Source organism: Cherax quadricarinatus, chromosome 4, assembly GCF_038502225.1.
Source record: "Cherax quadricarinatus isolate ZL_2023a chromosome 4, ASM3850222v1, whole genome shotgun sequence".
In the NCBI taxonomy this organism is placed as follows: domain Eukaryota; kingdom Metazoa; phylum Arthropoda; class Malacostraca; order Decapoda; family Parastacidae; genus Cherax; species Cherax quadricarinatus.
The window spans coordinates 69365706-69391888 of record NC_091295.1 but is presented as its reverse complement, the minus strand read 5'-3'; the positions used below and the strand labels follow the sequence as shown (position 1 = coordinate 69391888).

Below are 26183 nucleotides of genomic sequence, written 5' to 3'. Positions count from 1 at the left end.
CTATTTAGAAAAAGGAGAAAAACCTAGATGTATGTATATATATATATGCATGTGCGTGTCTGTGAAGTGTGACCAAAGTGTAAGTAGGAGTAGCAAGATATCCCTGTTATCTAGCGTGTTTATGAGACAGAAAAAGAAACCAGCAATCCTACCATCATGCAAAACAGTTACAGGTTTTTGTTTCACAGTCATCTGGCAGGACGGTAGTACTTCCCTGGGTGGTTGCTGTCTACCAACCTACTACTAATTATTATATTTAAATTTTCTGCCAATATCAGTTTGGAGGGATATGTTGTGCATCCCCACACGTGTATGCTTCCAGACTGCTGCACTCTGAGCACCTCCGCAAAAACAGTGACAATGTGCGAGTGCGGTGAAAGTGCTGAATGAATATAGTTTATCTGTATTAGAATTTGACTACACACTAACTTGAATGATGTTCTCGGATGCCTTGTATAGTATTGTAGTACTGCCATTCATTTACCCAGATTAATAATTTAAAGATAGTAAATTTTTATTTGTTTCTAAAATACATCCACAGACAAAGAGCTACGCTAATAGATGGGAAGAAGGTTGCTGCTGAAATTTACGAGGAGCTTTATTTAGAAGTTCAAAATATGGTAGCATGTGGACGGCGAGCACCTCATCTGGTGCTTGTAAGAGTAGGTAATGACCCTGCTTCTGGCACCTATGTCAAGAATAAAATCAAGGCAGCTGATAAGATTGGTTAGTAAAGAGGAAATCTTTTAGATGCTGTGTACAAATAATGTTAGAAAATACAGTACATATACTGTATATTTTACATAAATGCACATGTACTCTGTTAGCTGTTAGTACGAAAAATTAGTGCTCATTTTATTATCTGGCTTAAAGGCAACAGGAAAAAGAAGGGAGGTATCATAATGTTTAGTGTTTTATTATAATAAAACTGTTTATATCTTGATTTAACTTAGTACAGATGCCAAAGGCCCAGAAAACATCTACAGCATAAAATGAAGTACACTAACACTGAAGAAGATACTAAAAATTACTTTTGTTTTACCTCTATATATGGGAACTTGATATATGCACCAAAGTGGCCATATACTGTACAAAAAATAACAAGAAAAGCACAAAGTCATTCTCAGCTTCAAAACCTGAAGTATTTCCTCATTTCTTGACAGATTTGTACACAGAAACACTATATACTGTATACATGTCTGTCAGTGGAACGCCTTCCTACTGAACAAAAGAAACTAATGGAAAATTAAATAAATAAAGAAATGATTTAGGAAAAACAAGAAAAATGATTTTTGAGAATTTTACTTAAAATTTAAATATAATAAAAAAAAATGGCCTTCAGTTCATGTAGTTGGGCAGGAGTAGGTATGGCCCTGGATAGTTCCTCTGATGTTATTTATGAAGGTTATCCTGGGCAGATGGTAATCCGATGTTCTGGAATCTCCTACCACTTGGATGGAGCACAAGTAGAATAGGTAAGGGCCGGTAGTTGTAGAATAATGTTAATAAGTATTATTAACACACGTCTTGCCCCTTTATCTGGCGTCTATCCTGGAAGACCACGCCAGGAACAGAGCTGACAAATAAGAGAAAATAAAACTGGTTACCCATAGTCATGATAATATAACATTTAAGAAAGAAAAAGAATGATAAATGCCAAAATCATTACTGGTAACCAGCAAACACTAGAAAAGAACAAACAGTAATACTCCTGGTAGATCACCCTACCTGATTAGGAGAAGAGTGGAGGCGAAGTGACTCTCCAAACTTCAATCCACACCAGGTAAGGTCAATATTACCAAGAGTAGAAACTAACAAATCGGACACCAGGAACTAGTTTTGCCCCAGCCCGCCAGAGAGGGGGGGGGGTGTGTGCGCGCGCAACGTAACTCGCTAATGGTTCCTGGGTGCCCGAACAACCTTAACCCCACTTACACCTACTTTTCCCTCACAATACCCCCTTCCAAAACTTATGGACGGAGTCAATAAGTCAACGAACAGAGGGAAAAGCACTAAATACAACCTCGGCTCAGCCAATCTGAAAAGTGGTTTTCAGAGCCAGAAATATAAACGACTTTAAACTTATAGGGCTGAATAGCCAGAGCCCATCTCAAGAGTCTGCTATTTGACCCTTTAAAGTTTTCCAAGTACATCAGTGGCTTGTGATCTGTTTCAAGCACAAAGGGTTTACCGTATAGGTAGTATTTAAATCTACTTATACCCCATACTAAAGCATAACATTCTTTCTCCACAGTGGAATATCTTTCTTCTCTGGGCAGAAGCTTCTTACTGGCGAAAGATACTGGGAAAGGTGTCTCCTCATAATATTGAAGTAGTACAGCCCCGAGTCCAGAATGGGAGGCATCTGTTCGGAGACAAAATATTTTATTAATATCTGGTAATTTTAGGACAGGGGGGTTTGAAAATATACTCTTAATTTCTTCGAAGCTTTGGTTGGCTTCCTCAGAACAACTAAGAGGTTCCTTGACACCCTTTTTCAAATAGTCTGTAAGAACTGAAGTTAAGCTACTTAGATTTGGTACGAAATTTCTATAGAAGTTTACAGATCCGAGGAAACTTCTTAATAACTTTTTGGTAGCTGGGAACGTACTTTCTAAAACAGCTTTGGTCTTATTAGGAAGTGGTGAAAAGTTGTTATCAGAGATAATGAACCCAAGGTATTGTACCTTATGATAGCCAAGAAAGCACTTTTGTGGTTTAACTGTAAGTCCATGAGTTCTTAGTCTTTTCAAAACAAGCGATAGTGTATTTAGATGGTCTTCCCAGGCATTTGTCATGATATAAATATTATCAAAATACACTGATACATTCTTTAGATCAGAAAGAACTATTCTCATAAGCCTAATATACGTGGCACATGCGGTAACCAAGCCGAAAGGCATAGTGCGGTATTGCATTATACCTCTATGAGTAGGGAAAGCAGTGTATGGTTTCGAGTCTGGGTGTAATGGCACTTGATGGTATGCTTGTGAGATGTCTAATTCCGAGAAGAATTTGCAGTCATGGAATTTATACAAGTCATGATCAATTACTGGCATGGGTTCTGCATCCCATTTAGTTATAGTATTCAAATAACGAAAATCTTGTGCCAGTCGGTAAGAATTATCGGGTTTCTTAACCATAACAACTGGTGAACAGAAAGCTGATTTCGAAGGTTCTATGATATTTAAGTTAAATAGTTTGTCAACCTCATTATCAAAAGTTTTCCGTAAGTGAACGGGAACAGGGTAGATTTTCCGCTTTACTGGTTCATGATCCGACAATTCAATCTTGTGTACAATAGTGGTGGTAAGTCCTGGTACCTCTGTGAATACGTCAGAAAATGAATTTACTAAGGCACTTACTTGAGACTTTTGTTTATTTGACAAGTCGTTGTTAATGTTGACATTTGACTTCTTTGGTGAGGGATCATGCGTTAAGATATCCAGTAGTTCCTTCGATTCTGTAAAAGACTCGTCATCTATAATACAAACTCTACATTCGTACGAATCACCACTTGTATCCAAGCTGAAAGAAGAAGTATCTTCGTCAAAGGCATTTACGCACAGATTAACTTCTCTTCTATGGTACCGTTTCAAAATATTGACGTGATACATTCTCTCTCTACCCTTGACATCCAAGATATAATCTACCTTATTGCAGACCTTCACTACTTTATACGGTCCGCGCCATGTAATTAGCAATTTGTTGGATTTGTCAGGTAGGAGAACTAAAACTTCATCACCAACATTAAACGTACGCTTGGAACTTTTATGGTCAAAATAGGTCTTGTACGTTTCCATAGACATCTCTAGGTTTTTACTGACCAAATCGGCGGTTTCTTCCAACCTTTCCCTTAGATCTAAAAGAAACTGATAGCTGTTTTGAACCTCAGGTTTGATATCTTTGGACCAAAGTTCATTCAAAATAGATAGTGGACCACGAGCTTGTCTCCCATTAAGCAATTCAAAAGGGGAATAACCAAGGGAATCACTTGGAATCTCGCGCATTGCGAAAAGAGCACATGGTAAAAATCTATGCCAGTCCGTTGGTTTAAGAATACATAGTTTTTTTAGTATAGACTTTAGGATGGCATGTTGTCGCTCCACTCTTCCGTTACACATCGGATGGTAAGGTGTAGTGAAAAGAGGTTTAACACCCACAAGTTGATAAACGTGTTCCATTAATTCTGAAGTGAATTGAGCCCCTTTATCCGACAGAATTTCACGAGGTATACCTACACGTGAAAAAATAGAAAATAAGGCTTCTGCGACTTCTATGGACGTAATGGATTTTAAGGGTACCGCCTCTGGGAAGCTGGACGCGTAGTCAATCATAGTTAAAATATATTTATGACCTCCTGATGAGCGAGGTGTGATAGGACCAACTATATCTACTGCAACCCTTGCAAAAGGGACTGAGAAAATGGGCATCTTTACCATAGGAACTCTCCTAGTTCTACCCTTCTGCGTGGAAAGTTGACATACGTGACATGATCTGCAGTACTTATAGATGTCAGAGGACATGCTAGGCCAGAAATATAGGTCTTTGATTTTATTATAGGTCTTCCTATGTGAAAAATGGCCAGAGACAGGCAAGTCATGAGAAATCTTTAAAATAGTTTCACGGCAATCCTGCGGAATGACTAACAGGCTTCGACCAACGTCGTTGGGCTTGTCCGCAGACACTATAGTCTTGTACAAAAGATCGTGTTTGAACTCAAACTTGTAAGAAAATTTCTTTCTCTGGGTCACCTTGCCATTTAAAGCTAACTTCCGAGATTCCTCTAAGGAAGGACAAGTCTTTTGAAGACCCTCTAAATCTATATGAGACAGCTCGATTGGCTTTCCTTTCGAAAGAACTAATGGGTGGATAGGTTTTACCTTAGACTGAGCTCTGGTAACGACGTTAATCGAGTCTAGTTGTTGTATAGATTGTGCCACACGTAGTTTCCCACTGGCGTCTGCGTTGTCCAGTTCAAGTGACTGACTTACTAAAGGTGTTACCGGAGTTTTGTAACCATCAGCTCTCTGATTTAGGTTACCCAACTGAATCTCATCTGGAACTATCTGTGAAGAAACAGAGATATTAGGTTCCAACCCTTCCTTGGAAACTCCAAATTCCAAACAGTCCTTCTCAGATGGGAAAGTAGCCCCTTGTATGTTCCCAACCAAAACAGAACATGAGGTTATCGGGGCAACTACAGCATCTACCCATCCTGAGAACCATTTGCACCTAACAAAACATCTGGCTGTTGGAAAAGAATCGCTTCTTCCTAAATAGTCAGTTAATTTAGTGGACTTATAACGTGAAGAATCTAGGTTAGGGAAAAGCTTACTCGAGATAACAATACAGGAACATCCTGTGTCTCTAAGAATGGTTGATACATTCATACCATTGACTGTACCTTCACTAAAAGGTGCGTTTATGTTTGATTCAGTGAAACATTTACCGACATTTTCACCTTTTTTTCTAGGACAGTCGGGACGTCTATGACCCCACTCATTACAGTTGAAACACTTTACTGTGAAGGCCGTGGAATTCTTAGGTACGGAGGGTTTGGATCCCTCAGATTGCTTAGGCACAACAGGCTTATATCTGCTACGCTCTTTAGGGTAGTTATTATGAGCGCACGCATATATATCAGCAGCTTGTGCCATTTCTGCAGCCGTATGAACGTTTCGTTCTTTAATGAATATTCGTAAGTCAGAGTTTACAGAAGAAAGGAATTGATCTCTTACCATCAGGTCTCGTAAAGATTCGAAATCGTGGTCAACCTCAGCACTATCAATCCACGAATCAAATAATCTGAAAAGTGTTGTTAAGAATTGCATGTAATTTTGATGAGGAGTTATTTTAATGTGTCTAAACTCCGACCTGTAATGATGAGTAGTTTTTTTGAAAGCCTGTAGTATAGCTTTCTTCAGCAGGCTATAACTAGAAATAACATCAGAGGGTAGAGTGGAATAGACGTTTAGTGCTGAACCTGACAGTAGTAAGCCAAGCCTAGTAGCCCAAGAATCAACTGGCCAGTCACAGAGAGTAGCAGTACTCTCGAATCTAGTAATATATGCCGCTATGTCATCTTGTTCTGAGAAAGGTGGTATTTGAGGCATCCTAATATTAGGTTCTTGGGAAGGGTATTCCAGTACCCCTTCATCTATTTTCTGCTTAGATAGTTCTACCTTCTTGGCTTCTAATTCCAACCTTGATTGTTCTAACTCAATTTCCTTCATTTTGAAGGCTACCTCTCTTGCCTGAACTCTATCTTCTCTAGCTATCCTTTCCTGTTCGATTTTATCCTCCCGAGCTAGTCTTTCCTGTTCCTTTTTCTCTTCTCGAGCTAGTCTTTCCTGTTCCTTTTTCTCTTCCCGAGCTAGTCTTTTCTCCTCTCGAGCTAGTCTTTCCTGTTCCTTTTTCTCTTCAATAGCCATTTTAGCAGTAATGTAACTATCAAGGCTTTGTCCAGTAAATCCCATTTCCTTTCCAGCTTTCAACCAGAAATCTAAAGAATCCATCTTGTAAAAAGAAATATTAAGCACCCAACTTCAACTGACAATTAAAATTAATAGTAACGTCTGTTACAAAAGAGGGACACAGTCCGCACACTTTAAACTTCCCAAAGTAGAAAATGAAATAAATATTTCTCCCTGGAAGAATACACTTGTGGGCTCAATAGCCTTCACTAAGCAAAATACACACGGTTCACACAGGAGGGGTTATCATCAAAGTTCCCCAGGTCCAACAAATAGGTAAACTTCTAAACCGAACCCTAGAACCAAACAACGGTAAGTCAACCAGACTACCAGTAATGACTTGACACCTCAACTAACTCACCCTTTTCTATCTTAAATGTTATACTCACAACCAGTTGAACCATCAGGACGATGTTGCTTCTAGAGTCGTATCCTGGCAAGGTCGCCATTGTCAGTGGAACGCCTTCCTACTGAACAAAAGAAACTAATGGAAAATTAAATAAATAAAGAAATGATTTAGGAAAAACAAGAAAAATGATTTTTGAGAATTTTACTTAAAATTTAAATATAATAAAAAAAAATGGCCTTCAGTTCATGTAGTTGGGTAGGAGTAGGTATGGCCCTGGATAGTTCCTCTGATGTTATTTATGTAGGTTATCCTGGGCAGATGGTAATCCGATGTTCTGGAATCTCCTACCACTTGGATGGAGCACAAGTAGAATAGGTAAGGGCCGGTAGTTGTAGAATAATGTTAATAAGTATTATTAACACACGTCTTGCCCCTTTATCTGGCGTCTATCCTGGAAGACCACGCCAGGAACAGAGCTGACAAATAAGAGAAAATAAAACTGGTTACCCATAGTCATGATAATATAACATTTAAGAAAGAAAAAGAATGATAAATGCCAAAATCATTACTGGTAACCAGCAAACACTAGAAAAGAACAAACAGTAATACTCCTGGTAGATCACCCTACCTGATTAGGAGAAGAGTGGAGGCGAAGTGACTCTCCAAACTTCAATCCACACCAGGTAAGGTCAATATTACCAAGAGTAGAAACTAACAAATCGGACACCAGGAACTAGTTTTGCCCCAGCCCGCCAGAGAGGGGGGGGGGGTGTGTGCGCGCGCAACGTAACTCGCTAATGGTTCCTGGGTGCCCGAACAACCTTAACCCCACTTACACCTACTTTTCCCTCACAATGTCCCAAACAGTCATAATCATGGTGGTTACATTTCTGAGGCTCTTGTAATAATGAGAAAATTATTGAAGTTACAACTAAATACCGGGCAACTGGGCACAGTATGTGAGTGTATGAAGGGGTCTGGGTAAGTTACTCTCCTGGTACAGTGGGGTATAGTGAATAGGGAACAATGTATATTGTTGTATGCATATCACACATGCACCAAACAATCCTATACTGTACAGTAAGTAAGTGGCAGAAATCTGAATTCAGAATTAGTCATTTGCATTGTAATGTTTGTGCACTTCTGGCAAGACAGCTATTGTGTGTGAATGATGGTAATTTTTTTTTTTAATGCATCATGATGAGAGGTCCAGTGTGGTTAATTTCTTTTTACCCAAAAATAGGTGTATACCACATCAACGCCAACAGTTTTGTAGCAAAAGAAATGCTTTTAGTATAAAACGTAAAATCTGAAAGTTCGTCACAGATAACCTGCACATGGGAGACTGAAACTTATGATATTTTGGTCTAGCCTGGGTCAGTAACTAGTCTTTAGTTAACCCTTAAACGGTCCAAAGAGACTGACATTCAAATTCGTAGTGCTACAAAAGTAGATCTACTTTTTTTACATATTTTCAAATATAACAAAAAAAAAAATGTAAATAAAAGTTTTTTTACACGTTTTCAAATGTAAAACAAAAAAGATCTACATTTTTTTTACATACTTTTAGATGTTGAAAAAACGTATGTATATGTTTGGACCATTTAAGGGTTAATACTCTAAGTTGGATTGAAATGTCATTATAAGTTTGTGTCCTACATGCAGCTTACTTGTTTATTGTTCCAGTCCATGGTATTGTTTTTTTATTCTTTAACCCTTTCAGGGTCGAGAGACCATCTCCTAAACTTGTTCTCAGGGTCGAAAATTTTTCGAAAAAAAAAATCTTATGAAATGATAGAGAATCTTTTCCCGATCATAATGACACCAAAAGTATGAAATTTGGTGGAAAACTTACGGAATTATGCTCTCGTGAAGTTAGCGGTCTCGCTGATGTTTACGCATTGGCGATTCTGCCCACTTTGAGCCCTATTTTTGGCCAATTCCTGTGCACTAGTTGACAAAAATCATATTTATTTCGCTAGAACTCCATTTTTTCTATCGAATGAGTGCAAGAAACCACCCATTTACCAATTTCAACTATCCAATAAAGTGGTTAGAAATTGGCAATTTTGCCAATTTCACACAAATTTCAGAAGATGCCAATTTCCAAATAGGGTCCAGAATAAACAAGAAAGACATTCTTGGCACTAAAATAACAAGTTCTCTGTTTGTTAGTCATGTCCCCAGGCCCCTCTTATATTTCTTTTGCTTTTCACTTTGAATTTTTATTCTTACAAAAAATAGAAGATTTACTGTTATGCAGACTACTGCGCTAGTGTAGAAATGGTATAAATAATATCAGCGCACTTGTGAAAGAATATTAGACTCACCAGTTGACATGTATTGGACGCTTGGCATGATTTGTTTACTTTTGAACTTTGGTAAAAATCGAATATTTCTGCTACTTTGAGCTCAATTTCAAGGTACTTTTCATTGTGAAACCAGTCAAAATCATCTCCATTTCTGTAATATGTCTTCCATTCTGTAAAATGAGACCTGGAAAACTAGAATACAACCATAAATACCATACAAAAATACATTGCAAAGTCGCTGTTTTAATCCAAACACACAGTCAAAATTTTTTTTTTCTCATTACGCACTGTGTGCGGCAGGATTTTTTTTATACTGCTCACACTGACCACATAGACCCATTCTTTCATATGTAAGCCTACCAGCTTTCACTAGATTTGAAGGCGCTAGAATTTAGGTGTACTAGTACGTCAATGACCCTGGTGCGTAAGCCGTACTAGTATGTCGAAAACCCTGAAAGGGTTAAAAGTCAGTCAGTCCTGCCTGGTACTAGGGGTTAATATATTGACAAAAATTATTCTGCTGGTAAGTCTCCCCCCCCCCTCAATTTTTTTTTTTTTTTTTTTTTTTTTTTTTTTTGTCATTTGGCATTACCACTATGGGCATTATGCAGAGTTACTCTGTACTGAATGTGCTGTATAAGATTTTATTCATCTGAAACATAATTTTCATATTTGTGTATGATATAGTGGAGTACATTCACTATATATTGTAGTAACTACACTGTATAGGGTACAGCATTATATTTTTTGCCTATAAATTTACTTGCCCTTGTACTAAAGTTGCTGCCTGAAACTTTGAAATTCATTAAATATATTTGTCATATCATCTTTATTTATATTTTTTCTCAACACGCTGACCATCTCTCACTGGGGCAGTGACCCAGCAAAGAAAAACATTTTCACCATCATTCACACATAATCACTGTCTTTGCAGAGGCGTGCAGATATGACAGTTCATGTGTCACTCCAAACAGCAATTTAATAAATATATTTATTAAAAGTAATTGGTGGAATGATGAAGTAAAGGGTGTGATAAAAGAGAAAAAGGTAGCTTACGAGAGGTTTTTACAAAGTAGAAGTGTTATAAGAAGAGCAGAGTATATGGAGAGTAAAAGAAAGGTGAAGAGAGTGGTGAGAGAGTGCAAAAGGAGAGCAGATGAAAGAGTGGGAGAGGCACTGTCAAGAAATTTTAATGAAAATAAGAAAAAATTTTGGAGTGAGTTAAACAAGTTAAGAAAGCCTAGGGAAAGTATGGATTTGTCAGTTAAAAACAGAGTAGGGGAGTTAGTAGATGGGGAGAGGGAGGTATTAGGTAGATGGTGAGAATATTTTGAGGAACTTTTAAATGTTGAGGAAGAAAGGGAGGCGGTAATTTCATGCACTGGCCAGGGAGGTATACCATCTTTTAGGAGTGAAGAAGAGCAGAATGTAAGTGTGGTGGAGGTACGTGAGGCATTACGTAGAATGAAAGGGGGTAAAGCAGCTGGAACTGATGGGATCATGACAGAAATGTTAAAAGCAGGGGGGGATATAGTGTTGGAGTGGTTGGTACTTTTGTTTAATAAATGTATGAAAGAGGGGAAGGTACCTAGGGATTGGCGGAGAGCATGTATAGTCCCTTTATATAAAGGGAAAGGGGACAAAAGAGATTGCAAAAATTATAGAGGAATAAGTTTACTGAGTATACCAGGAAAAGTATACGGTAGGGTTATAATTGAAAGAATTAGAGGTAAGACAGAATGTAGGATTGCAGATGAGCAGGGAGGCTTCAGAGTGGGTAGGGGATGTGTAGATCAAGTGTTTACAATGAAGCATATATGTGAACAGTATTTAGATAAAGTTAGGAGGAGGTGCGGGATTACCAAAACTGTTGTCCAGAGGGCTGAGGAAGGGTTGTTGAGGTGGTTCGGACATGTAGAGAGAATGGAGCGAAACAGAATGACTTCAAGAGTGTATCAGTCTGTAGTGGAAGGAAGGCGGGGTAGGGGTCGGCCTAGGAAAGGTTGGAGAGAGGGGGTAAAGGAGGTTTTGTGTGCGAGGGGCTTGGACTTCCAGCAGGTATGCATGAGCGTGTTTGATAGGAGTGAATGGAGACAAATGGTTTTTAATACTTGACGTGCTGTTGGAGTGTGAGCAAAGTAACATTTATGAAGGGGTTCAGGGAAACCGGCAGGCCGGACTTGAGTCCTGGAGATGGGAAGTACAGTGCCTGCACTCTGAAGGAGGGGTGTTAATGTTGCAGTTTAAAAACTGTAGTGTAAAGCACCCTTCTGGCAAGATAGTGATGGAGTGAATGATGGTGAAAGTTTTTCTTTTTCGGGCCACCCTGCCTTGGTGGGAATCGGCCAGTGTGATAATAATAATAATAATAAAAAATATTTAGATAAAGGTAGGGAAGTTTTTATTGTATTTATGGATTTAGAAAAGGCATATGACAGAGTGGATAGAGGAGCAATGTGGCAGATGTTGCAAGTATATGGAATAGGTGGTAAGTTACTAAATGCTGTAAAGAGCTTTTATGAGGATAGTGAGGCTCAGGTTAGGGTGTGTAGAAGAGAGGGAGAATACTTCCCAGTAAAAGTAGGTCTTAAACAGGGATGTGTAATGTCACCATGGTTGTTTAATATATTTATAGATGGGGTTGTAAAAGAAGTAAATGCTAGGGTGTTCGGAAGAGGGGTGGGATTAAATTATGGGGAATCAAATTCAAAATGGGAATTGACACAGTTACTTTTTGCTGATGATACTGTGCTTGTGGGAGATTCTAAAGAAAAATTGCAAAGGTTAGTGGATGAGTTTGAGAATGTGTGTAAAGGTAGAAAGTTGAAAGTGAACATAGAAAAGAGTAAGGTGATGAGGGTATCAAATGATTTAGATAAAGAAAAATTGGATATCAAATTGGGGAGGAAGAGTATGGAAGAAGTGAATGTTTTCAGATACTTGGGAGTTGACGTGTCGGCGGATGGATTTATGAAGGATGAGGTTAATCATAGAATTGATGAGGGAAAAAAGGTGAGTGGTGCGTTGAGGTATATGTGGAGTCAAAAAACGTTATCTATGGAGGCAAAGAAGGGAATGTATGAAAGTATAGTAGTACCAACACTCTTATATGGATGTGAAGCTTGGGTGGTAAATGCATCAGCGAGGAGACGGTTGAAAGCATTGGAGATGTCCTGTCTAAGGGCAATGTGTGGTGTAAATATTATGCAGAAAATTCGGAGTGTGGATATTAGGAGAAGGTGTGGAGTTAATAAAAGCATTAGTCAGAGGGCAGAAGAGGGGTTGTTGAGGTGGTTTGGTCATTTAGAGAGAATGGATCAAAGTAGAATGACATGGAAAGCATATAAATCTATAGGGGAAGGAAAGAGGGGTAGGGGTCGTCCTCGAAAGGGTTGGAAAGAGGGGGTAAAGGAGGTTTTGTGGGCAAGGGGCTTGGACTTCCAGCAAGCGTGCATGAGCGTGTTAGATAGGAGTGAATGGAGACGAATGATACTTGGGACCTGACGATCTGTTGGAGTGTGAGCAGGGTAATGTTTAGTTAAGGGATTCAGGGAAACCGGTTATTTTCATATAGTCGGACTTGAGTCCTGGAAATGGGAAGTACAATGCCTGCACTTTAAAGGAGGGGTTTGGGATATTGGCAGTTTGGAGGGATATGTTGTGTATCTTTATACGTATATGCTTCTAAGCTGTTGTATTCTGAGCACCTCTGCAAAAGCAGTGATAATGTGTGAGTGTGGTGAAAGTGTTGAATGATGATGAAAGTATTTTCTTTTTGGGGATTTTCTTTCTTTTTTGGGTCACCCTGCCTCGGTGGGAGACGGCCGACTTGTTGAAAAAAAAAAAAAAAATTGGGAATAAGTGTTGACAGCATTTGATTTACCATTTTTTAACTCTAGTAGTCTGTCACTGAGGTAGGGTGACCCAAAAGAGAGGAAACACTTTCACCATTGCTCATTCAGTCACTGTCTTCCCAGAAATGTGCTGCAGCATCCCCCACCTCTCCTTCAGAGTGCAGGCATTGTACTTCCCACCTTCAGGACTAGTCTGGCTAACTGGTTTCTCTGAATCTCTTAACAAATGTTACCTTCCTCACTCATCAGCATGTCAAGTCATGAAAATATATGAAAATAATTAGTCCTGTAGTCTGTTAGTAATCTCACAAGTTATGTACAAAATTTCCCCATTGATAATTTTTGTTAGACATCCAGATACTAAAATGCTGTATGCATTTTAGTTAAGACAACTATTCAATAAATGGTCATTTGTGTGAAATGGTCTGTGCCCAATAATTAAAAAAAGGGTGTGGGGGTGTTCAGATGTCTAAAATTTTTTCTGTTTATTTCTATAATTATTCCAGGTATTCAAAGTACCATTCACCATTTGCCACAAGACACCAGCAAGTCGACTCTCTTAAAACTTTTGAATGAGCTCAATGTTGACCCAGATGTTGATGGCATTCTGGTACAGGTAAGCTAAGTCATTCAAAAATTACCATCACTGCAGCTCTTTTGTGTGTGTGTGTGTGTGTGTGTGTGTGTGTGTGTGTGTGTGTGTGTGTGTGTGGGTGTGAGTGTGAGTGTGAGTGTGAGTGTGGGTGTGGGTGTGGGTGTGGGTGTGTGTGTGGGTGGGTGGGTGGGGGGGGAGTCATTAGTTACTAGTTCCTGAGCTGGGTCAGAATTTGTACTACATACTGTACTATATTCCATTTGAAAGTGATGTACACAGTACAGTGAAACAAGTAGAACATGGTTGATACAACAGACCTCAATATAATGGACTCTGAATTTCAGACAAAATTCACTAAGTACAGTGGTACCCCGAGTTTCGAACTGTTCCCAACTCAGCCAGTTTTGTAAGAGTATTATTGTAAGTTCTTTTGTAAGTGTATTTTTGGGGTCTGAAACGGACTAATCTAATTTATATTATTTCTAATGGAAACAAATTCTTTCGGTAACGACACTCGAACAGCCTTCTGGAAAGAAGAAAGTTTGAAATTCGGGGTACCACTGTAAATTGTACTTTTAGCTAATTTAATTTTAGTGTTTATTGCAGTATATTTCTAGGTTTTGTAAACAAGGGGCTTGAACATACAGCAGGCATGTGTGAGCATGTTACATAGGAGTGACGAATGGTTTTTGGGACTTGACGAGCTGTTGGAGTTTGAGCAGGATGAGATTTTGTGAAGGGATTCTGGGAAACTGGTTAGCTGGACTTGAGTCCTGTAGGTGAGAAGTACAGTGCCTGCACTTTAAAAGAGGGGTTCGGTTATTTGGCGTTTAGAGTAATGTCTAAACTGTCGTATCTGCATGCCTCTGCAAAGACAGTGATAGTGTGAATGATGGTGAAAGTAATTTTTTTTTTTGAGGTCACCCTGCCTAGGTGGGAGATGGCCAGTGTATTAAAAAAAATCTGTTGTGTACATTGCTATATTAGGTATGCAGTATGGTTCTTCAGTGCTTTTTCTTCATTTTTTTTTATTTTCCTGATTTAGCAGACACTCTGACAAGAATTTTCCTCCTTTATGTGCATTATATCAAGAGTTTACTATGTTTTTACACCAAGACATTCACTGCTGCTTGAATGGAGACATGGGTAAGTCTCCTAATACTTGCTGCCCCTTGTTCACCTAGCACTAAATAGATACCTAGAAGTTAGTTTACTGTTGTGAACTAATAGACTGAGGAAAATCTGAATAAACTGATGCAGTGGTCAGAGAAATGGCAGTTGCAGTTTAATATAGACAAATGCAAAGTTCTGAGCCTTGGAAAAGAAAATAACTGTGACATTTATAAACTGAATAATGTAGATCTTAATCACTCTGAATGCAAAAAAAAAAAAAAAAAAAAAAAAAAAGGAGTTCTGGTTAGCAGTAATCTAAAGCAAAAACAAGAGTGCATATGTGTTCACAATGAAGTGAATAGAATTCTTGGCTTCATATCAAGAAGTGTAAATAACAGGAGTCCTCAGGTTATTATTCAACTCGTTATATCATTGGTTAGGCCTCATTTAGATTATGCTACACAGTTCTGGTCACCATATTACAGAATGGACATAAATGCAGTAGAAAACATACAGAGAAAGATGGCACAGTTGATTCCATGAATCAGAAACCTTTCATATGACGGCAGACTGAGGACACTGGATCTGCACTCTCTAGAAAAGTGTAAAATTAGAGGGATATGATTGAGGTGTATAAATGGAAATTAGGAATAAATAAAAGGGGATGTAAATAACATGCTAAAAAAAATATCTAACCAAAACAGGACTCACAGTAATGGCTTCAAGTTGGAAAAAAATAGATTTAGAAAGGATATAGGAAAGCATTGGTTTGGTAATAGAATTGTGGATGAGTGGAACAAACTCTCGAGTAGTGTCACTGAAGTTAAAACCTTGTGTAGCTTTAAAAATAGGTTAGACAAGTACATGAGTGAGTGTGAATTGGATCTGCTTCCTAATGGTCTTGTATTCTCATGTTGTGGATTGAATCCTGAGGGTGGCCTTACTTAAGGACCTTAATGGAAATAAGCTATGTTGCTTGACTTTCTTGAGTTATTGTGGGTTATTAACCCTCTGTGTTAATAATCAGAATAAGTTATTCTTCTACATTGATTAATTTGATGGAATGTCCTATGAGATCTAATATAATGATATTAGTTATTAGTTTATACCTAGTTGTAGTAGGTTGGTAGACAGCAACCACCCAGGGAGGTACTACCGTCCTGCCAAGTGAGTGTAAAATGAAAGCCTGTAATTGTTTTACATGATGGTAGGATTGCTGGTGTCTTTTGTCTGTCTCATAAATATGCAAGATTACAGGTACGTCTTGCTACTTCTACTTACACTTAGGTCACACTACACATACATGTACACGTTTATTTATACACACTCATCTGAGTTTTCTTTGATTTTATCTTAATAGTTCTTGGTCTTATTACTTTTCCTTTTATATCCATGGGGAAGTGGAATAAGAATCTTTCCTCCGTAAGCCATGCGTGTTGTAAAAGTCAACTAAAATGCCGGGAACAATGGGCTAGTTTGGAGGGATATGTTGTGTATCTTTATATGTATATGCTTCTAAACTGTTGTATTCTGGGCACCTCTGCAAAAGCAGTGATAATGTGTGAGTGTGGTGAAAGTGTTGAATGATGATGAAAGTATTTTCTTTTTGGGGATTTTCTTTCTTTTTTGGGTCACCCTGCCTTGGTGGGAGACGACCGACTTGTTGAAAAAAAAAAAAATTACTAAAAAGAATAAGAAGAAGAAAATTGTCAAAGTGGGAAGTCTGAATGTGCGTGGATGTTGTGCAAATGATAAGAAAGAGATGATTGTGGATGTTATGAAAGAGAAGAAACTGGATGTCCTGGCTTTAAGTGAAACAAAGCTGAAGGGGGTGGGAGAGTTTCAATGGAGAGGAATAAATGGGATTAGGTCAGGGGTTTCAAATAGAGTTAGAGCTAAAGAAGGAGTAGCAATAATGTTGAAGGATAAGCTATGGCAGGAAAAGAGGGACTACAAATGCATAAATTCAAGGATTATGTGGAGTAAAATAAAGATTGGATGTGAAAAGTGGGTTATAGTAAGCGTGTATGCACCTGGAGAAGAGAGAAGTGTAGAGGAGAGAGAGAGATTCTGGGAAATGTTGAGTGAATGCATGGGGAGTTTTGAATCAAGTGTGAGAGTAATGGTGGTTGGGGATTTCAATGCTAAAGTGGGTAAAAATTTTATGGAGGGAGTAGTAGGTAAATTTGGGGTGCCAGGGGTAAATGTAAATGGGGAGCCTTTAATTGAGCTATGTGTAGAAAGAAATTTGGTAATAAGTAATACATATTTTATGAAAAAGAGGATAAATAAATATACAAGGTATGATGTAGCACGTAATGAAAGTAGTTTGTTAGATTATGTATTGGTGGATAAAAGGTTGATGGGTAGGCTCCAGGATGTACATGTTTATAGAGGGGCAACTGATATATCAGATCATTATTTAGTTGTAGCTACAGTTAGAGTAAGAGGTAGATGGGAAAAGAGGAAGGTGGCAACAACAAGTAAGAGGGAGGTGAAAGTGTATAAACTAAGGGAGGAGGAAGTTCAGGCGAGATATAAGCGACTATTGGCAGAAAGGTGGGCTAGTGCAAAGATGAGTAGTGGGGGGGTTGAGGAGGGTTGGAATAGTTTTAAAAATGCAGTATTAGAATGTGGGGCAGAAGTTTGTGGTTATAGGAGGGTGGGGGCAGGAGGAAAGAGGAGTGATTGGTGGAATGATGAAGTAAAGGGTGTGATAAAAGAGAAAAAGGTAGCTTACGAGAGGTTTTTACAAAGCAGAAGTGTTATAAGAAGAGCAGAGTATATGGAGAGTAAAAGAAAGGTGAAGAGAGTGGTGAGAGAGTGCAAAAGGAGAGCAGATGAAAGAGTGGGAGAGGCACTGTCACGAAATTTTAATGAAAATAAGAAAAAATTTTGGAGTGAGTTAAACAGGTTAAGAAAGCCTAGGGAAAGTATGGATTTGTCCGTTAAAAACAGAGTAGGGGAGTTAGTAGATGGGGAGAGGGAGGTATTAGGTAGATGGCGAGAATATTTTGAGGAACTTTTAAATGTTGAGGAAGAAAGGGAGGTGGTAATTTCATGCACTGGCCAGGGAGGTATACCATCTTTTAGGAGTGAAGAAGAGCAGAATGTAAGTGTGGTGGAGGTATGTGAGGCATTACGTAGAATGAAAGGGGGTAAAGCAGCTGGAACTGATGGGATCATGACAGAAATGTTAAAAGCAGGGGGGGATATAGTGTTGGAGTGGTTGGTACTTTTGTTTAATAAATGTATGAAAGAGGGGAAGGTACCTAGGGATTGGCGGAGAGCATGTATAGTCCCTTTATATAAAGGGAAAGGGGACAAAAGAGATTGTAAAAATTATAGAGGAATAAGTTTACTGAGTATACCAGGAAAAGTATACGGTAGGGTTATAATTGAAAGAATTAGAGGTAAGACAGAATGTAGAATTGCGGATGAGCAAGGAGGCTTCAGAGTGGGTAGGGGATGTGTAGATCAAGTGTTTACATTGAAGCATATATGTGAACAGTATTTAGATAAAGGTAGGGAAGTTTTTATTGCATTTATGGATTTAGAAAAGGCATATGATAGAGTGGATAGAGGAGCAATGTGGCAGATGTTGCAAGTTTATGGAATAGGTGGTAAGTTACTAAATGCTGTAAAGAGCTTTTATGAGGATAGTGAGGCTCAGGTTAGAGTGTGTAGAAGAGAGGGAGAATACTTCCCGGTAAAAGTAGGTCTTAGACAGGGATGTGTAATGTCACCATGGTTGTTTAATATATTTATAGATGGGGTTGTAGAAGAAGTAAATGCTAGGGTGTTCGGGAGAGGGGTAGGATTAAATTATGGGGAATCAAATTCAAAATGGGAATTGACACAGTTACTTTTTGCTGATGATACTGTGCTTATGGGATATTCTAAAGAAAAACTGCAAAGGTTAGTGGATGAGTTTGAGAATGTGTGTAAAGGTAGAAAGTTGAAAGTGAACATAGAAAAGAGTAAGGTGATGAGGGTATCAAATGATTTAGATAAAGAAAAATTGGATATCAAATTGGGGAGGAAGAGTATGGAAGAAGTGAATGTTTTCAGATACTTGGGAGTTGACGTGTCGGCGGATGGATTTATGAAGGATGAGGTTAATCATAGAATTGATGAGGGAAAAAAGGTGAGTGGTGCGTTGAGGTATATGTGGAGTCAAAAAACGTTATCTATGGAGGCAAAGAAGGGAATGTATGAAAGTATAGTAGTACCAACACTCTTACATGGATGTGAAGCTTGGGTGGTAAATGCAGCAGCGAGGAGACGGTTGGAGGCAGTGGAGATGTCCTGTCTAAGGGCAATGTGTGGTGTAAATATTATGCAGAAAATTCGGAGTGTGGAAATTAGGAGAAGGTGTGGAGTTAATAAAAGCATTAGTCAGAGGGCAGAAGAGGGGTTGTTGAGGTGGTTTGGTCATTTAGAGAGAATGGATCAAAGTAGAATGACATGGAAAGCATATAAATCTATAGGGGAAGGAAAGAGGGGTAGGGGTCGTCCTCGAAAGGGTTGGAAAGAGGGGGTAAAGGAGGTTTTGTGGGCGAGGGGCTTGGACTTCCAGCAAGCGTGCATGAGCGTGTTAGATAGGAGTGAATGGAGACGAATGATACTTGGGACCTGACGATCTGTTGGAGTGTGAGCAGGGTAATATTTAGTGAAGGGATTCAGGGAAACCGGTTATTTTCATATAGTCGGACTTGAGTCCTGGAAATGGGAAGTACAATGCCTGCACTTTAAAGGAGGGGTTTGGGATATTGGCAGTTTGGAGGGATATGTTGTGTATCTTATACGTATATGCTTCTAAACTGTTGTATTCTAGGCACCTCTGCAAAAGCAGTGATAATGTGTGAGTGTGGTGAAAGTGTTGAATGATGATGAAAGTATTTTCTTTTTGGGGATTTTCTTTCTTTTTTGGGTCACCCTGCCTCGGTGGGAGACGGCCGACTTGTTGAAAAAAAAAAAAAAAAAAAAAACCTAGTTGTACTTTAGCTCATTCCAGCACAACACATAGACAACACCAACTCCATTATGTGTATTAGTGACTATACTCTACATGACCAAAATGCTATAGCTATATACTTGTCCAAACTTCCCACCACTTCAGATATCAGTACTAAAACTCAACACACAACTCAGGATATAAATAACCATAATTTAAACCTAGAAGATGATTGATCACGTTGACCCTGATCTAAACCTCCATAATCTGACACACAATCAAAACCTATTGGAAAGTAACTGCCTTTACTACACAGCATCACAAGCCGGCACTATCCTAAACAATGCTAAAAGTCTATCAGTACTTAACTACAACATCTGGTCCTTATGCAAACACTATGATGACCTCCTGGCACTCCTTGAATCACTAAAGACACCCTTCTCCTGCATTATTCTTACTGAGACCTGGCTTAAGCAGGACACAATAGATATCTACCCTCTACCAGGATACACAGCAATCCAGAACTGCAGACCATACCAAGTTGGGGGTGGTATTGCAATCTATTACTCTAACCAATTATCCTGTATTAGCACCACTTGCTTTAGTGATGAATATGGAGAATACATTTTTGCTAATTTTACTGTAAAAAACCTTAAGACGCCCATAACAATCGGTGCCATTTACCGGATACCCCACACAAACATCCCAAATTTCAGTGAGAAATTAAAGGAACTAATAACAAACAGACAAATGAATAAGCACCACCTTCTCTTAGCTGGAGACTTAAACATCAACCTTGGCCTACTAAATGATCAGCCTGTAACTGATTTCATCAACAATATGAATAACACACTTCTCATACCAACAATAACTAAACCAACCAGGCTCACTGAAACAAGTGCAACCATAATAGACCACATATGGACCAATATACTAGCCCCCCTTAAATCAGGGATAATCACAGATAGCACTACAGACCACTACCCTTCCTTCCTCTTGACAAACATTAGTAAACCACCACTTGAATACACCAAAGTTTCATATAGACTCCATGATGAGGCCTCAATAAGGAAGTTCACAGCTAACCTAGAGACTGTTGACTGGCCTACAGAATTCTCCAAGGCCAGTGGTATTGATGACTGGACAGACATTTTTCTTAACAAATTACTTAGACTATACAACAAACATTGTCCTATAAAAACGAAACAGATCACAAACAAACGGCTTGGTTGCCCATGGCTAACCAGCACCATTCTGAAATCCATTGATAAGAAACACCAATATGAAAAGCAATATAGACAGGGCCTAATACACAAAGATATTCTTAAACACTATTCATCAGTCCTCACCAAAGTAATAAAGAAAGCCAAACAACTATACTACTCCAGTAGATTCACTGACACAAGAGGAGATATAAAAAAGACCTGGAAAACGCTCTCTCAGATTCTAGGGACCCACAAACTAAAAAAAACCAAGAATATTGTCCTAACTAAACCTAATGAAACACCACTGCATCCCACTGACACAGCTAACAAGATAAACGACTTCTTCTCAACCATAGGTTCTAATCTCACCAATAAAATCCCACGTACCAGTGCCCATGCCGGGGACTACCTAGATGGGAATTTCCCAAATTCCTTCTATCTTGCTCCAACTGAGCCCACGGAAGTCACCGAGATTATAAAGTCACTTAAAAATAACTCAGGGAATCTGTCTCATGTCCCACCATTATTGTACAAGAGAGCGGCCCATGTCCTCTCGCATGCTATCTCATTACTTTTTAACAAGTCACTAGAAACTAGCACCTTCCCGAAACTACTCAAGATGGCATGGGTTACACCAATACATAAAGGTGGTGACCCTACAGATTTAAACCACTGTAGGCCAATATCAAACTTATCATTGCTATCCAAAATCTTTGAGAAACTCGTGCACAGGAGACTATATTCATTTATAATGGCACAAAACATACTCAACCCCTGCCAATTTGGATTCAGGAAAAATAAAAGCACTAACGATGCAATCATAAAAATGCTAGATCTGCTTTACACAGCATTGGAAAATGAGGAATATCCACTAGGAATTTTTATTGACCTAAGAAAAGCTTTTGACACAGTTGACCACGGCATCCTACTCCACAAACTTGACCATTATGGTATAAGAGGCCATGCGCTTGCATATTTCAAATCTTACCTTACTAATAGGTATCAGTATATCACCATTAAAGACACAGCATCAACAACACAGCCACTTGATACTGGAGTTCCGCAGGGAAGTGTCCTTGGTCCCCTGCTCTTCCTCATATACATCAGTGATCTTCCAAACGTATCTCAACACCTGAACCCCATTCTCTTTGCCGACGACACGACTTATGTCATCTCTCACCCTAATCTTGCCACCCTCAACACCATTGTTAATGAGGAGCTGATCAAAATATCGACTTGGATGACAGCCAATAAACTTACGCTTAACACTGACAAAACCTACTACATTATGTTTGGTAGCAGAGCAGGAGATGCGCAAATTAACATTAAGATCGACAACATTCTAATTGCCAGGCATAATGAGGGCAAATTCCTAGGCCAATACCTCGACAACAACCTGAACTTCAGCACCCATATCCAACACATAACCAAAAAAGCATCCAAAACGGTTGGGATTCTCTCCAAGATACGATACTATGTGCTGCAAACTGCCCTTCTCACACTATACCATTCACTTATATATCCATACCTCACCTATGCTATCTGTGCTTGGGGTTCAACTGCCGCAACACACCTAAAGCCAATAATAACCTAACAAAAAGCTGCAGTAAGAATAATCACTAAATCCCATCCTTGGCAACACACCCCCCCACTCTTCATAGATCTAAACTTACTCCCTGTTCAGTACATCCACACTTACTACTGTGCTATCTACATCTACAGGACCTTAAATTCCAATATTAACCTTGACCTAAAACGCTTTCTTGATAGTTGTGACAGAACCCACAGGCACAACACCAGACACAAACATCTCTATGACATTCCCCGTGTCCGACTAAACCTTTACAAAAATTCAATGTATGTCAAAGGTCCTAAAATCTGGAACACCCTACCTGAAAATTCTAAAACTGCATACACATTCATCACCTTCAAAACTACCATCAGAAAACATCCTATCTCCCTGATACACCCTGTCAACTAATTACACGAATACCACCTGGTGGTTAACACTTTCACTCACCCATTTGACCATAAACAGAAATATCAATCTCAATCTCAAAATAATGAATCTTAACTAGTCATAAGTTGGCCTGTGATACTCCAGTACTGAAACTATGTATAGTGCCAAAACAAAAGCATTTACATTGCTAAACTCACAAACTAGTATTTAGTCACTTAGCCATAATACCAACTTACCTCATAATTTTGTAATATTTGAAACTTAAGATTTAATTTAAGTCTGCCCGAAATGCCTAGCCATGCTAGGTGTTCTAGTGGTACACTCTGTAATTATTATTTTACTACATGTAAACCACACAATAACCAAATTCTGTAAACTCAGCATTGTAATCCTTATAGAGAATAAACTTTGAATTTGAATTTGAATATGATAAACTTGCATCATCATAACTACCCTTCAGTCACATTCATGAAGTCATTGTATTGGTAGTCTTCACCAGAGTAGCAGATGGCAGCTCATGCACTAGTTTTTACTGTTTTTTTAACATGTCGGTCGTCTCCCACTGAGGCAGGGTGACCCAAAAACAAAGAAAATCCACAAAATGAAAATACTTTCATCATCATTTAACACTTTCACCTCACTCATACATCATCACTGTCTTTGCGGAGGCCCTCTGATACGACAGTTCAGACTGTATAGAAATATAATGTACTGTAAGTCACTATGTAGGACAGCTATAACTAGCCCCTCAAGTGAGGTATCTAGTTGCTGTTGAAGGGCACTTGATCCAAGGAATTGGACCTATCCTCCTTTTCCTTGGATTGAACCTGCTTGTTTTCCATTCTTCAGGTGCTGCATGACCCTTATGGGTTGAACAATTCTTGCAAATATAATAACAACTGAAACTAAGCCTACACTTATGAAACTTTAGCCAGTTTGTCTGATCTCCTATTTTCTTACTTGCACTAAGTACCCTGAGACCTGAAAGAAGCAAGCTACTGAATGAGACCAAACACAGATAAGCATAAATTATTGATGAGGGGATTAAAAGTAAGCTTTTGTGGATCCCCTTTCCCATAGGCTTTGAGGAGCATGGTAAAGTCAGTGACTTGACTGAATTAGCAGTAAATAAATCTATAATTTAAGAAGTTTTTCTGCTTAGTAAATACACAATTAATACAGATAAACTGATATGAAATTAAATTACTCACTGTCAGTAGTGGGCCTACTTACTCAGTTACAACTCAGTACTGGGTCATGATTCATATTCTGAACTGTGATATAGTGAGAGAGTTCCAGGGGTCAATACCCCAGCAGCAAAGTCTGTGACCAGGCCTCATGGTGGATCAGGGCCTGATCAACCAGGCTGTTACTGCTGGCTGCACGCAATCCTACGTACGAACCACAGCCCGGCTGGTCAGGTACTGACTTTAGGTGCTTGTCCAGTGCCTGCTTGAAGACAGCTAGGGGTCTATTGGTAATCCCCCTTACGTATGCTGGGAGGCAGTTGAACAGTCTTGGGCCCCTGACACTTACTGTGTTGTCTCTTAATGTGCTAGTGACACCCCTGCTTTTCATTGGGGGGATGTTGCATCATTTGCCGAGTCTTTTGCTTTCGTAGAGAGTGATTTTCGTGTGCAAGTTTGGTACTAGTCCCTCTAGGATTTTCCAGGTGTATATAATCATATATCTCTCCTGCCTGCATTCCAGGGAGTACAGGTTTAGGAACTTCAAACGCTCCCAATAATTGAGGTTTTTTATCTCCGTTATGTGCGCCGTGAAGGTTCTCTGTACATTTTCTAGGTCAGCAATTTCACCTGCCTTGAAAGGTGCTGTTAGTGTGCAGCAATATTCCAGTCTAGATAGAACATGCGACCTGAAGAGTGTCATCGTGGGCTTGGCATCCCTAGTTTTGAAGGTTCTCATTATCCATCCTGTCATTTTTCTAGCAGATGTGATTGATACAATGTTATGGTCCTTGAAGGTGAGATTCTCCGACATGATCACTCCCAGGTCTTTGACGTTGGTTTTTCGCTCTATTTTGTGGAAGGAATTTGTTTTGTACTCTGATGAAGTTTTAATTTCCTCATGTTTACCATATTGGAGTAATTGAAATTTCTTATCATTGAACTTCACATTGTTTTCTGCAGCCCATTGAAAGATTTGGTTGAGGTCTGCCTGGAACCTTGCAGTGTCTTCATTGGAAGACACTGTCATGCAGATTCGGGTGTCATCTGCAAAGGAAGACATGGCACTGGCTTATATCCCTGTCTGTGTCTGATATGAGGATGAGGAGCAAGATGAGAGTGAGTACTGAGCCTTGCTGAACAGGGATTTTCACCGTAGCCGCCTTAGACTTTACTCTGTTGACTACTACTCTTTGTGTTCTGTTTGTGAGGAAATTATAGATCCATCTACCAACTTTTCCTGTTATTCCTTTAGCACGCATTTTGTGCGCTATAACTCTATGGTCACACTTGTTGAAGGCTTTTGCAAAGGTTGTGTATATTACATCTGCATTCTTTTTGTCTTCTAGTGCATCCAGGACCTTGTCGTAGTGATCCAGTAGTTGGGACAGACAGGAGTGGCCTGCTCTAAACCCATGCTGCCCTGGGTTGTGTAATTGATGGGTATCTAGATAAGTGGTGATCTTGCTTCTTAGGACCCTTTCAAAGATTTTTATGATGTGGGATGATGGCGCTATCGGTCTATAGTTCTTTGCTATTGCTTTACTGCCCCCTTTGTGGAGTGGGGCTATGTCTGTTGTTTTTAGTGGGACGACCCCAGTGTCCATGCTCCCTCTCCATAGGATGTTAAAAGTACGTGATACGGGCTTCTTGCAGTTCTTGATGAACATGGAGTTCCATGAGCCTGGGCCTGGGGCAGAGTGCATGGGCATGTCGTTTATTGCCTGTTCGAAGTCATTTGGCATCAGGATAACATCAGATAGGCTTGTGTTTACCAAATTCTGTGGCTCTCTCATAAAAAATTAATTTAGATCTTCGATTCTTAGTCTGATTAGAGGCTTGCTAAAAACTGAGTCATATTGGGACTTGAGTAGCTCACTCATTTTCTTGCTGTCATCTGTGTAGGACCCATCTTGTTTAAGTAGGGGCCCAATACTGGATGTTGTTCTCAACTTTGATTTGGCATAAGAAAAGAAATACTTTGGGTTTCTTTTGATTTCATTTATGGCTTTTAGTTCTTCCCGCAATTCCTGACTTCTATAAGATTCCTTTAGCTTTAGTTCAATGTTTGTTATTTCTCTGACCAGTGTCTCCCTATGCATTGCAGATATATTGGCCTCTTTTAGCTGCTCTGTTATTCTTTTTCATTGCCTGTAAAGGGAGCACCCATCTCTT

General features: G+C 39.2%; 1 protein-coding gene across 9 annotated transcripts in view; it reads left to right on the top strand.

Moving 5' to 3' along the window:
• Positions 1-26183, top strand: part of Nmdmc (NAD-dependent methylenetetrahydrofolate dehydrogenase) — a 76666-nt gene that overhangs the window by 11283 nt on the left and 39200 nt on the right. For 8 of the 9 annotated variants that reach the window (XM_070097449.1, XM_053770610.2, XM_070097432.1 and 5 more), the window contains 2 exons: positions 542-726; positions 13498-13607. In XM_070097449.1, coding sequence (XP_069953550.1) covers positions 542-726; positions 13498-13607 — 295 coding nt within the window. The remainder of the gene's footprint in view (positions 1-541; positions 727-13497; positions 13608-26183) is intronic. The other variant, XM_070097446.1, reaches the window with a different exon arrangement.